The sequence below is a fragment of the Musa acuminata genome, chromosome BXJ3-7 (genome assembly GCF_036884655.1).
Source record: "Musa acuminata AAA Group cultivar baxijiao chromosome BXJ3-7, Cavendish_Baxijiao_AAA, whole genome shotgun sequence".
Lineage (NCBI taxonomy): Eukaryota > Viridiplantae > Streptophyta > Magnoliopsida > Zingiberales > Musaceae > Musa > Musa acuminata.
The window spans coordinates 2,779,463-2,792,938 of record NC_088355.1 but is presented as its reverse complement, the minus strand read 5'-3'; the positions used below and the strand labels follow the sequence as shown (position 1 = coordinate 2,792,938).

Sequence of the window (13,476 nt, the reverse complement as noted above, 5' to 3'; positions counted from 1 at the left end):
ACTTGTGGTCAGAGTATCTTGGTAATTTAATTGCCGTGCTTCCTCTTTCCTGTGGAGTTTTCTGATGAAAGCTATATATTAGTTTTCCAAGAGTAAATTTTTTTTTCGCTACATCAGCTTCTCTCCTGCAGTGCCACTAACTGTATTACCTGAAGATATCTTGTAAATTAGAAAGAAATTGCCAATTTGTTGCCAGACATATACTTGCATACTATCAGTAGGGCTACAATAATAAGATTGATGCTTGTTTGAGTTAGAATTCAGTTAAAAATTATAAGATGAAGCTCCTTTAAGGTTACTGCTTCAATATGTAGAAACTCGATTCTAGTATACATTTTCCCTATTGCAAACAATACTTATGCTAATGTGAGTTTGACTTGATGCATGAGTTGGCCATGTGATCAGTATTCAGCAGTGAGCATTCATTGTTAAAAGTAGCTCAGATGCATCTTTCCCCTTACCTAGGGTCAATAATTAGAAATCTATTTAGCTGGATTGTGTCTAATAAATGAACTTAATTTTGATTAGGTATGAATTTATTCAGGGACAAGAAACATTTTTGATATATGATAATTGTTGATTTATGGCGGTAGTCCAATTACGTTCATCTAGTGATCGATTCATAAAGTAGCAGTGAACCAAGTTGATGGAGAATAAAATGGAAACCACATTTTGCAAATTTCCGACTCTTTGTATGGCAGTCTTTATATATTTCATGATTCTTCTTGGATAACTTTTTTTCTTCTACTTGGCTCAGATTGGTAATGATGCATCTCAATTTGTTGGTCCATTAATTTTGAACCGTCTTTTGCTGGTAAGTTCATTTTTTACAATAAGCATGCAAGTGCTGTGCTGTCTCTTAATTTATGAAGCTTTTGACATTCCCTCTTTTTTGTGCCTGTATACTGGTCAAATATTTATTTGTTGTCTAAAGTCTAAACTAGCAAATTCTTGAAGTTGCTAGTCTTTCATGATTGAGTTTATTGATCGTTTTTTGTTATGGCTGAAAATTTTTCAGAACACTGTCATGTTCTATGAACCCCTCTTTTTGTATTAACTAAGGGTGTTCAAGGTCTAGTCAACTGGTTGCTACCAAGTTTTACTGGAGTCTGAACCAGGTTGAGTTTTCCCTTGAGCGAAACTAAGAACTATTACTGTCTCAGTGACTTTGTGGACCAATTTGGTTCCTTGGTTTCCCAGTTATTCAAGTTGAGTTATACTTGTTAGAAAAAGGGCACCATAATGGTGAAGCATAACATAGCCAGTGGTGGTGGTGTGAGATGATTCCTGTTCTGTCGTCATAGTAGAGCTTGCTTGTACATGTGTAGTGACCTTGGAGACCGGAGAGGTGAGAAGACCACAGCATAGGCACCAACAACAGAATGAGGGTGATTGAGAATTTGAAATGGAGGAGGCACCTAAGATATCGAGTGGTGTTTATAGGGAATCATGGTGATTATGGACCTTGGGGCTACTGTTGCAGAAGAGCACATCTCTAACAAGACTTTGGGATTGTAGAAAGAAGTAAATAAGTCTCATGTAACAGTGATTTTGTAACTATGATTATAACATTCATATACTTGTTTCTTGTATGTGCATTTGAGTTAAAAATTATGTTCCATTGGAACTTAAATTGTCCTAACTGTACACTATTAGGAAAAGGATATCTGTATGAGTGAATCTTGAATGCTTTTTGACCTCTCCCCAAGCATGGACAGTTGAGATGAACATTAGACATTATCTAGGTTGCACCATGACATCACATCCTTAATTCTCCCATTATGTATGTAGGCACACATACACATATCTTAGACGTGATTCCGCTGTCAAGCATTTTTCCAATTTCAGGCGAATATGCCTTCCAAGTTGTCAATTAGAAAATATAACTATCAAGATAACAATTTTTTATAGAAAAGAACATCCAAGCATGAGCTTTAGGCTTGACAAGCACTTATGTTTACTACGACTTTGTGGGAGGGAAGTTAGTCTTGTTATCCTGCAAAATCTTACCAAAAGTAATCTTTACTCTTCCGAAATGTGAATCTCAAAATTAAAATTTTTTGTTTTATACTAGAGTATAATGGGGCTTTAGAACACCAAGTGGGCTTAGAAAAGACTATAAAAACTTCCTAAATCATCAACTAAAAATAATGACAGAACGACAATAATAGAAAAATAAAAATTTATTACTACTTGGCGTTGGCGAGGTGGGCTTGATCAACCCTCCCCTTTCTTGACTAGGAGGAATGAGTCGAAAAAGCTTCAGTCACTTTGTGGTAAGGTTGTCTAATGCATTGAAAAAGCTTTATATATGTCATATATGTATATATATTCTTACAAATATATCATATGTGTAAGAATATATATACATATCTGATATATATAGAAGTATAAACATAAATGGGTTGTCTAATGCATGACTACTAATAATGCAGGTCTTGAAAGGATCAATATATGCAGTCTTATTCCTACAAGTAAAAAGGTTGACTTAAACCTTGGTCAGTTAAATCTCAAAGGAGCAAGCTTATTATGATCAAGGTTTGCGATTTCGAATCGTACTGCCCGTATTGGGCGGTACGTACCGGTCCGCCTGTGAATCGGTATGCGAATCGCCCACCATGGGGGTCTGCTCGAGTCCGATACGGGGTTATTTCGGGCGGTATCAGCTTGGCTGCGGCGAGGCTAAGGGAGAAGCATTGAAGAAGGAAGAAGGAAAGGGCATTCGAAGAAGAGGGAGAATTGGGAGAACCTCGACGTGAACTTGTTTCCACGCCCTTTCTCGATCTCGATCCGGTGTCGCCCTCCCTCAACAATCTCGATCCAGGAGGTAACGACGAGGAGATTCATAAAGAGGAGGATCTAGAGGCGCGGGGATCAGGAGAGGCGGTGACTAGAGCAGCGGAAGAGGTGGTCTCTTTCATTGCCTCGTTTATGACTCTGCGGCCTTCTTCTTCGCTGTGTTCTTCGTCGAAGGTCGGAGACGTTTGCAACCTTCATCGCGTTCTTCGCCGAAGGCCAGAGACGTCTGCAGTCTTCGATGTCTTCGTCACCTTCTTCGCTAAATGACGTAGACAAGGCAACGAGAAGAGGAGGAGGCGACGTCGCCAAGGCTGCGTACGCCTTTTTTTAATATTTTTATATTTTTATATATTGATTTTTATATTTTTTAGATCTATATATATAAGTGTACCGCTCGGTACGCCATATCATACCATACCAAGAAAGCTCGGTACACCGATACGATATGAAATTTTGAACCTTGGTCATGATACTAAGGCCTATCCTCTATATTCATTTGTATATATACCTAGGTATATTAACACATACACATATCTTTAAGACTATAAGTAAGTGTTAGATGGAATTCGGTGAAAACTTTGTAGCAAAACAACATGGATGGTTTGATTACCCCTATTGTCTGGTTTGCTTTTCCCTGTTTAAAACTGTAAGCTTTGGTTCCATGGTAAGGTTGGTCCTTTGTTATCTAACCGATCAAGTTTCAAATTATAGAAACAACCACTTAGCTTGTAGGGGTAAAGGGGTAAGATTGTGTGCATTGATCACATTGACTGCACTGATGGAAGTCCCATGCATTGTCCATCCTTCTGTTCATTTCAGCTCCAAATCATGCTTTCGATTTTTTTGGTTTTCTTCTAATATCGATTGTGTTTACTTACTCTTTGGTTTTGGTGTTGTTATGCAACTATTCACAATTGTCAATTCTTTTACTTTGTATCTGATTTTAATTATTCTTAAGATAAATCTAAGAGAACACTGGCATGATTTGCAGTCCATGCAACAAGGGGAACCGGCATGGCATGGATACATTTATGCTTTCTCAATTTTTGCTGGAGTGGTATGTGTTCTATCTTGTGCAGGTCTATTGTTCTTAGCCCAAGTACTTTTACTGCATAATGTTGATAAATGTGATTGAATAATGGTCTGTGCTGTGTTAGTCCACATGCTGTGTAGAAAAGGATGCACGTTTTTGTGCATGTTCATGCATTTGTTGATATAAAAATTCTTTCCTCTTTGTTGAAGATTAAACATTATTTGTTTTTAAACCTATGTACTCCCTGATAACCTATAAGTAAAAGCACTTAGCATATATTTGGTGGTTCATTAGGAGGTTGAAAGCTTCTCTTATTTGGATGGGAAAAATATTTTTCGGGAGATGTATTGTGGTATTATAGTGCATCTTATGGCAATCTCTGCTGGTTATAGCAGTGGTTGCTACTAGTGTCTGCTTCAATGAAACCCCACATTCATCACAAAGAACTGTTGGCATAAGTTGGAAAGCATATGACCCAACTATAAGCTGGCAATAATCCCAGGTCCATGGCTTTGTTTCCTGCATGGCAACAACAGTAAAAAACAGGTTCATTATGCCGGTATGCATACATCTAGATTTATTTATGAAGACCAAAGCTAGGAGCAATATCTAGGATCATCTGCACCATAAAAGTTGTCCTGTATGGACATATGCATGGACTAATAGAAGTATGCTTCTGAAAAGGAAAGGCTACACTGAAGCAAGGGATTCATGTGGTTAGGAGTGACTTGAATGTTGGCCTTATTTGCTCGTCTTCATACATTAATGAACACATGTGATAAAGAATATATAACAGCAAAAAAAAACTGTCACAAAAATAGAGTGAAGACCACATACTAATAGAGAGTATAATTGACCCTCTAAGGTGCAACAATTGAATATAATTGTAGACCATATGCCACTATTTTCAAATATAGCCATGTTCATCAAATGCAAATGGCCAAAATATGAGAATCGTCTTTTAAACTATTGTTGATAGCAGTTTCTCTCTTCAGTGATTAGTATGTTATACCTCTCTTTTCTCTTTTGAAGCTTCAACATAGTGCATACAAATATGAGAAAGATTAAAGCACTAGTTATTTGCTTGCTGACGAGTATTTTTTGCTTTCAGTCATTGGGAGTCTTATGTGAAGCACAATACTTTCAGAATGTCATGCGTGTTGGCTTTAGATTGAGAGCTACCTTGGTATGTTATTCATATTGCACATCTTTTGCTGTTATTAAACTCTATGATCAAAATATTGTACATATTTTGAATTTTTGATGTTATCACTTATCATCATTGTGCTAGCATTTTTTGAGTTCAATACAATGGTAATAGATTTTCTTGCACAGATGATATGGATCCATGCATTGAAGTATTGCAGTACACCAGCTGTATTTTTCTGTTCTGACCCCTTACTTTTATGTAATATACTGACTGTAGTGTACCATGTCAAGTATCCTGAATCTTCTACTATTTTTTTTGAATTTATTTTTGAGTATATGGAATACGAGATTTAGTTCCTTGATGCCATCTACATGCTCTTCGTAACTATGACCTACATATTTCTTTCTACCATAAGTTACTTGGAATTATGTCATGGTTTTGGTATGCTTCCTGGGTACGATCAAAACAGGTTGGTCCACATCTCAGCTAGCTCTCAGACCTGTACATTCCGCCCATTTTATACCATATCAGGTGGTACCACAGTTTTATACGACATTTCTTGCTCTAAAATGAAAACAGTTCTTATTCTCTCTTTTTATTTCAGCTGCATGAGCTCTTTGTGCATATTGTTTTTTAGTTGCATAACACTTTGATTCATAATGCATGGTTGGCTTTTCAGTTGTCTTAGCCTCTTAGGGAAACATAATAGATGCATCAAAATCCCTTGGACCCTTCTCCATTTTAAACACCCAAATTTTACAATATGAATAGTGTATTTACAATGTCTTCTTCATGATAAATAATAGATCCAAGAGGACCAAGCTTTGGACCCTTCTAAAGCTTGAACTTAGAGGAGCCTTGTGTCCATCCATCTTAACTATGCCCTCATTTCTTTTGTATACACAGGACTTAATTCTAACTAATTTATAATCTTTAGTTTCTAAGGTTTGTGTCCATCCAAAACTAAGGTTTGTATGTATATGTTCCCTTTTTAAAACCAAATTGATCTGAAAACTGGGTGGTCGGCTTACCATCCGGTTTGTAAGTGTACTGGTCGTATTTTGATCAGTCAACATGGGAAAGTAAGTGTACCGCTTGGTACCCCCGTTTCAAATCAGACCAGCTGAGATTGGCTGGTCCATGTGCTAGTCTTTTGTCGATATGTACCGGGTGTACTGGGTGGTAGACATGGAATTTGAAATGTCACTTCCATCTATTGTCTATTTCTAAGGCTAAGTTATTAATAGAATGTTGAATAGTTTATAGAAATAATTTCTTCATCTACCCTTCATATAGTTAACAAGTGCCTTTTGATTTTCATCCTATAATCTAACGATATTAAAATTTAGGTATCCAATAAAAATCCTTATTTTATAAACTAGGATATGCCTTGTATTTTGCCAAATGCAAAGCTTACAACTTCTTTTGTCTCATTTTTAGCTACTATATATCTTTTAAAATTCTTCTCATTTTTATAGATTTGTCAATATTGAAATCATTGTGTTTTTGTAGTGTTTTTTTTAACTTTCTCACGTTATCGCCAACTCTCGCGTGACGTTGCATCTTTACCTTTAGATTCTTCAAGAGGCTCTTTTGCCACATTCCTAAATTAATCAGTCATCAAAATTGATGTTGTATTAATATTGTCTTTGTTTAAATTTCAAACATTAGACATTATTGAAGTCCAAATTTGGATTATTAATTTAGTTATTGGATTTTCCTTGAAAGTTTTTTCCATATGTATCATGTTGTTTTCCAGAGAGTCAATTGGTGAAACAAAAAAGGAAAACACCTTTTCTTAATTCTTATACTAAATAGTTTTCTGAATTATTGCACCATTTGCTTCTAAAGTAAGTGCTTTGGCTGAGAATATATATGTCATTATGGTATGCTTAATGAGTTTCATTTTGTATTCACTTCACATATTTACTCTGTTTCATTTTGGAATATTATTGTTCTAGTATGACAATTTGATTTATTTGCCTTCAAAATTTTGAGACTGCTATCGTATTGAGACTACGTTTGTTGCTTTGATTTCTATGATTAGTTTCATTCAATGCCTGCATTCTTCTAAGGGAACTGACTTGCTTTTTTTTTCTCATTCAAGGTTGCAGCTGTGTTTAGGAAATCATTACGATTAACCCATGAGAGTCGTACTAAATTTTTATCGGGAAAGATTACCAACTTGATGACAACTGATGCAGAGTCACTTCAGGCATATTCTTTTGCTATACTTTGAGATGTGTGTGCATAAAAAGATGATGTCAAAGAAAAAGTTACTTCAATTTACTTAACTTTATCAAGAAAGTTTCCTCAAAATGTTTGTTGTTGAAGATATGGTATGCAGCAAGGTTCGTCGTACCGTACCGTACCGGCGTTTTGACCCGGGCTCAGTATGGTACGGTACCGGTGTATCGGGAGGTACATCAGGGCGTACCGAGCGGTACACCCTGGTGTACCGAATAATTTTATATTTTTTTATATTATAGCAGTGCTACGGTATAATACTGTAGCATTGTAGCGGTACCGGGCGGTCCGCGTACCGAAAATCTGTCGGACTGGTACAGGCGGTACGCTTCGGTATAGCAGACCTTGGTAAACAGTATCGAATGGTACTGGTCCGACGGCATACCGGTAAGCGGACCGCCCAGTACTGCTATAGTGTAGTAGTGCTACAGTGCTACAGTATGAAAAAATATATAAAATTGTTTGGTACACCAAGGTGTACCACTCGGTACACCGGTACCGTACCGTACCGAGCCAACCTCGAAACATCGGTACGGTATGATATTGCATAGCTTGGTTGAAGATATTATTGAAATAATACTTGTGTTCTCTTACCTGAATCAGGGAATACCTCATGTACCCTGGTTCTATATGTTAATAGGGGTTAACTATAATATATTTCCTCATGCTTGATAGCTATTTAAAGGATAAACATAGTGTCTTATGACTAACAAGTTAAATCAACTGGATGACTGAGTTGTCAAATTTTATTCTATTAGGTTCATTAAGGTTATTTGGCATAACTAAATATAAATTGTTGCATCTTGCCATTTTTTTTGTACAGCAAGTGTGCCAACAGCTCCATAGTATATGGTCAGCTCCTTTTCGGATTACCATTTCAGTTATTCTTCTTTACCAGCAGCTGGGAATTGCATCTCTTGTTGGTGCATTTGTGCTGGTTCTTCTAATTCCTATACAGGTAATCTCTTGTGACATTGTGTTTTGTGGGAACTTCCCTTTCCTAAGTTTGTGTTTGTAGATCTTCGCTTTGCTTATTGAATTAAATTAGATGGAATATGCAATTACAGTGGTAAAGCATGGTCATCATTGAAGATATTAGGTGAGTCACTAGTGTTTAAGTCCAAACTTAATGCATATACAAAGTAGTGCTACCTTTTGTAGTTCACAGAAGCAAATCTTTTTAGGTTGTATAACTTCAGAATATGTCTGACCTGCCTCTACCTTGAAATTTGACAGAGAATAGAAGATTAGAGATTTTTACAGTGATTCTTATAAGTAGTAACTTTTTGTATCTCCTGGAACTTGTTACTCAGAAGCTAGTCCTTCCAGATCCTATTTTTTGTGCATTTTTGTTTTTTTATTTTTTCTTCTAAAATTCATGTCCAGTTGAGACTGGAATTTCATGTCTGAAACACATTTTCAGCTCCAAAATCAGATTTTTGTTGGCAAAGAATTCTTCAGGTTCTCTTTTATCAAAGGAGATGCTATTAAAACATCTTTATTTTTTTAATATAAATGAGAGCATTGTTTGGACCTTGCAGTTCTCTTTATCCTATACTTTTCTGAGAAATTCCACGGTTCTTCTCAGTATTATACATGTCTTCCTTTCTTATGCTAATCTTGTGTGTGAGTGATTTACTTAATTAGAAAAACACATCCCTGGGCAAAACATGTTCCGTGTTAGCTTGCTAGAGCAGCTAACCAGAATCCATGTTTATGGGTTGTTTACATTCAAAGTAGTGCTTGGAGTTTGTCATTTGAATTTATACATGGTGCCATCTTTTTCCACTTGACCAACATGATTACGATTTCCCATATTCTTTTTTATTGGCATATTTATCAAGCTAAAGAATAATTTTCATGGGAAGGCTAGTACTACTAGTTCTTTTGAGCTCAGTAACAGCTAGCCTTATATTTTTCCCACCATTCTTACTTTTTTCTGGTTTCATGTGGAATCAGACATTTGTGATAAGCAAAATGCAGAAACTTTCAAAGGCAGGTTTGCAACATACTGACAAGAGAATTAGTCTTATGAATGAAATATTGGCTGCTATGGACACAGTGAAGTATGTTTTTCATCAAATGGAATCCTTTTAATAAATATAATTTTGGTTGATCATATCTACTCATCTGGTGTGGCAGATGTTATGCGTGGGAGAAAAGCTTCCAGTCAAAAGTTCAGAGCATTCGTAACGATGAGCTTTCATGGTTCCGCAAGGCTCAGCTGCTAGCAGCGGTAAGGTCCAAAGAAAACATTTCTTAAATTTCCTAATCAAATAAGATATTTTCACTGGTGAAAATGTCAATTTTATTCCTTTTTTTCATTTTTCTCTTAGAAAGTTATACATTCTTCTGACTTACTAGTTACTACTGTGTTGTGCAGTTCAATAGTTTCATTCTGAACAGCATTCCAGTTTTGGTTACAGTGGCCTCTTTTGGGGTGTATTCTCTTCTTGGAGGGGATTTAACGCCTGCAAAGGCATTTACATCACTTTCATTGTTTTCAGTGTTAAGATTTCCTTTGTTCATGCTTCCGAATCTAATAACTCAGGTGTGATACTTCCCCAGAATTTTATAACTTTCTTACAAAAGTCTTGCTTTTCCATGTGATGATAAGGTACTGCAAACTGTTCTGCATACCTTGAATTGTAGATAAATTGAAGTACCAATCCTTGTATATATATAAAGATATTAAATTTACCTTGCTGCAGGTTGGGTTTGTAACTAGATTGTTGCACACTGCTGATATCAGTGATAATCTCATTTTGACCAAATTAGCGAGTAGTTATTTGTCCTATCTATGAATTTGATTTTTAGATTTATACAGCTTTGTTATTCTGCTACAGAAAGTTAATTTTGTTATTATTTTTTCTTGTTTCTTTGTTTTCCTGAATTTTTTCTAGAATCTTTTCTGAATTTCACTGTAGAAGAGACCATCGAGATAAATCATCTTGCCAAAATCTTAGGTTCCAAACAGTTTCTTCAAGAGAACAAGGGGTACCACTCAGCTGATTCCTGTTTGATGAGCTAATATGGAAAATACAATGCTTGTTGCAAACTTCTGATATCATTGTAACCCAGTTAGTGAGAAGTAGTTATCTCTGCAGCTGATTTTAGATTTATACAGCTTTGATGCAGTGATGTGTTGTACTGTCAGCATAAAGCAGGGGAAAGATGAAGTGTGAGACGAAAACATTGAGCAAAGAATATATAATATATATAATGCTTCCTACTTTTATCTTTGAATATATAATTGATGAGGATCCCACTTTTCTAAACCAAGACTGGATTATGCATGTCAACTTCTTGGTAAAATGTCCCTACCTTCTCTTCCGTTTAATTGATAATATCCTTTTGCATTGAAGATGTTCTGATTTAAAAAATATCTACCTTCTTCTTGTGGAATGATATGTATAGCATAGCTTTTGATCGTCATGTTGGTAACTTGCCAGTCATTTTTTTTGATGCAAAGCTCTGCAAGCTTCTTGTCCAGAAGAATCAGCATATTCTTAATGTGGAGAGCCAGACAAATGGGAATTGTATTCTTTTTGGCTAGTTTCTCTGAAGAAATGTGGTTCTAACTTCTAAGTTCTTTTAGGATGACATTTAATTTAATTAAGTTCCTGAACTTGGATAGTTGATTATAATCTCAAATTTTTGTGACCATTCATTCTTCCCATTGTGTGGCAAAATCTTTTAAGAACATCTGAAAATAGAATCACACGAAGAACTTAATACCGAACAGGCACACAATGCTCTTATAATGCTTGATAGTTATTTGTTTTTGGCAGGTTGTCAATTGCAATGTCTCACTTAAACGTCTAGAGGAGCTTCTCCTAGCTGAAGAGAGAATTCTTTTGCCGAATCCACCTCTTGAACCACAGCTTCCAGCAATCTCAATCAAGAATGGATACTTCTCTTGGGATTCAAAGGTCTCTTAAAATTATTTAATCTTCCTTAGTTGATTTGGTATTATGTCAGAGTTCTAGTAAACTGGAGGGAGAGGACCACTTTCTCATTATTTATTACCACGTTTAGTGATGCTTTTCTCTTGGCCATAGTCTTCATGGTATATACTAAAATAATACACCCATTTACATTGATTTGACTTGTTTTATTTTTTTCTTTTGTCGAGACACTTAAATATATAACTGTTGTGCATGACAACCATTCCCTACCTGACTGAAGCTAGTCATGCTTTCCAATATCAAGCGTCCTTGTAGCTGATTCATGGAGCATTTGCAATTAAGAAAAGTCAATTCTAAATTATTCTTTCTAATTCTTTTTCAGTACTACAGTATCACATGAGTTTTGATTTTAAGCCTGGAGGCTGGAGCCTCAAATTTCTTCTGTGTTTTCTTTTTGTTTATAACTATCTACTATTCATATATATCACTTTTCTTTTCTTCTTTCGAATTAAGAATAGGGACTTGAAATTTAAATCTTCAAGAAGTTTTGGAAGCATCATAATCTTTGGGTCTAAAGAAATGCAAGGATATTATATATAAATCCTCATAGAGGAAACACATATACGTTAAAAAAGTTAAATAATCCATTAACTTAATTTGAATAGAAAAATGTAAATCTTGATTTTTACATTGGTAATAAATTACACTAGTTTGGTTATTTGTTTTGAATTACCCAAATTACAAAAACCAAAGACTCAAATAATCCATAAACATGATGTATAGAAATATAATGTAAACCAAAGAGCACAAGAATTGCACTCGTTGTAAATTTTGGCCAGCTTGTTTTTTTTTCCATGATTGGAATGCTTGGATTTCTATGCTATTCATTATCCTAAGTTTCTGTACAACATATTCTTTAGTGCAACTGAGATGTAAAAGAACACTGTTTTTGAACCTTGGTCAGGCATATCTCCTCTTGCGTTGGAACTTCTTGAGACTAATGAAATGAGCAAATAGGAAAGAAACAGATATTATGTGCGAATTGGTGATAACTTTTTGCTGTTGTATCTTAAAATTAAGGTCATTTTCTGTAGTCTTCCGTCCAATCATGTGAAAAGAAGGCATTCAATGCACAAGGCTCTTGCTAATGTGGGGTTTGGGAAGGATCAAAACATGTGTGGTCTTATTTTTTTACTCTTATAGAGAGACTCTTCCTTCCAAATAGGTGCTAGGCCTAGAGTTTACTGCACATTCTTCCTCTATGGACCCTGCATGACAGGCCCAACTTTCTTCAATAGCTAAACATTTCACTTGGTAGCATGATTTTAATTACTGTGTTATATTGACTATACTAGTGCACTGACACATCAAACAAGTTTTAGTACCTTTATAAGTCTACTTAGGCCTACTATATTGTATTTTTGTTCTGGTATTTAAAACATTGCTTGGTGTATTATAAATCCATCGGGCCTGATTTAGGAATGTAATGTCATTTTTAGGGATACTTACCACATTTTTTAATAATCTAACACGGACATGCAAAACAATTTAATAATTATATATTGATGATAGTCATCACTGCCTTGTGGCTTATAAGATTTATCTGTCACTAGAATCTTTTGTATAAAGCAATGGCCACTTCTTATCATCATCATTATAATGTTTTTCATCATATATAACATATATTTTTGCTTGGTTTTACTTAAATGCACAACTAGTCTCCTACAGTGCTGCAATTCGCACCATTACTAACACAACAACTGCCAAACTCTTTGAGGAGCTTGTTTCTTGTCCAGGCCCACATCTGACTCATAGTAAAATCATCAGCCTGTTTCTGATGATGACAGTTATAATCCGTGTTCTGTGTAAGTTTGTGCTCCATGTAGCTTTAAAAACGTTGTTGACTTTTGCTAGGTGCCAATCTCAAGCTAATGTGATTGAGGTGTCCACATGTTATAACTAATGAGTACTAGCTAGATGAAAACCTTTTACTGGCTGATAGCTCCACATTGTTATGATTTCCAACTTGTTGCTTCCATAGTGTGATGTAGTTCCTGGTGAGAAAAAGCGCTAATGTACATTCTGAATCTCTTCTTAGTGTCAATAATTTAATCTGTCAAACTGTTTCAGGCAGAGAGGCCTACACTATTCAATGTGAATGTGGACATACCTGTTGGTAGCTTGGTTGCAATAGTTGGAAGTACCGGAGAAGGAAAAACATCTTTAATATCAGCAATGCTAGGAGAACTACCACCGGTGGCTGGAACTGAGACATCAGCGGTCATACGAGGAACTGTTGCTTATGTTCCACAAGTTTCATGGATATTCAATGCTACTGT

At 35.7% G+C, this 13,476-nt stretch overlaps 1 protein-coding gene across 4 annotated transcripts in view; it reads left to right on the top strand.

The window, feature by feature from the left end:
• The window catches only part of LOC103990745 (ABC transporter C family member 2), a 30,495-nt gene that overhangs the window by 3,946 nt on the left and 13,073 nt on the right, over nucleotides 1-13,476 (top strand). For 3 of the 4 annotated variants that reach the window (XM_009409994.3, XM_009409992.3, XM_009409993.3), the window contains exons 9-18: nucleotides 758-814; nucleotides 3,791-3,856; nucleotides 4,944-5,018; nucleotides 7,090-7,197; nucleotides 8,053-8,187; nucleotides 9,189-9,295; nucleotides 9,372-9,465; nucleotides 9,613-9,780; nucleotides 11,021-11,161; nucleotides 13,268-13,474. In XM_009409994.3, the coding sequence (XP_009408269.2) occupies nucleotides 758-814; nucleotides 3,791-3,856; nucleotides 4,944-5,018; nucleotides 7,090-7,197; nucleotides 8,053-8,187; nucleotides 9,189-9,295; nucleotides 9,372-9,465; nucleotides 9,613-9,780; nucleotides 11,021-11,161; nucleotides 13,268-13,474 (1,158 nt within the window). The remainder of the gene's footprint in view (nucleotides 1-757; nucleotides 815-3,790; nucleotides 3,857-4,943; nucleotides 5,019-7,089; nucleotides 7,198-8,052; nucleotides 8,188-9,188; nucleotides 9,296-9,371; nucleotides 9,466-9,612; nucleotides 9,781-11,020; nucleotides 11,162-13,267; nucleotides 13,475-13,476) is intronic. The other variant, XM_065160841.1, reaches the window with a different exon arrangement.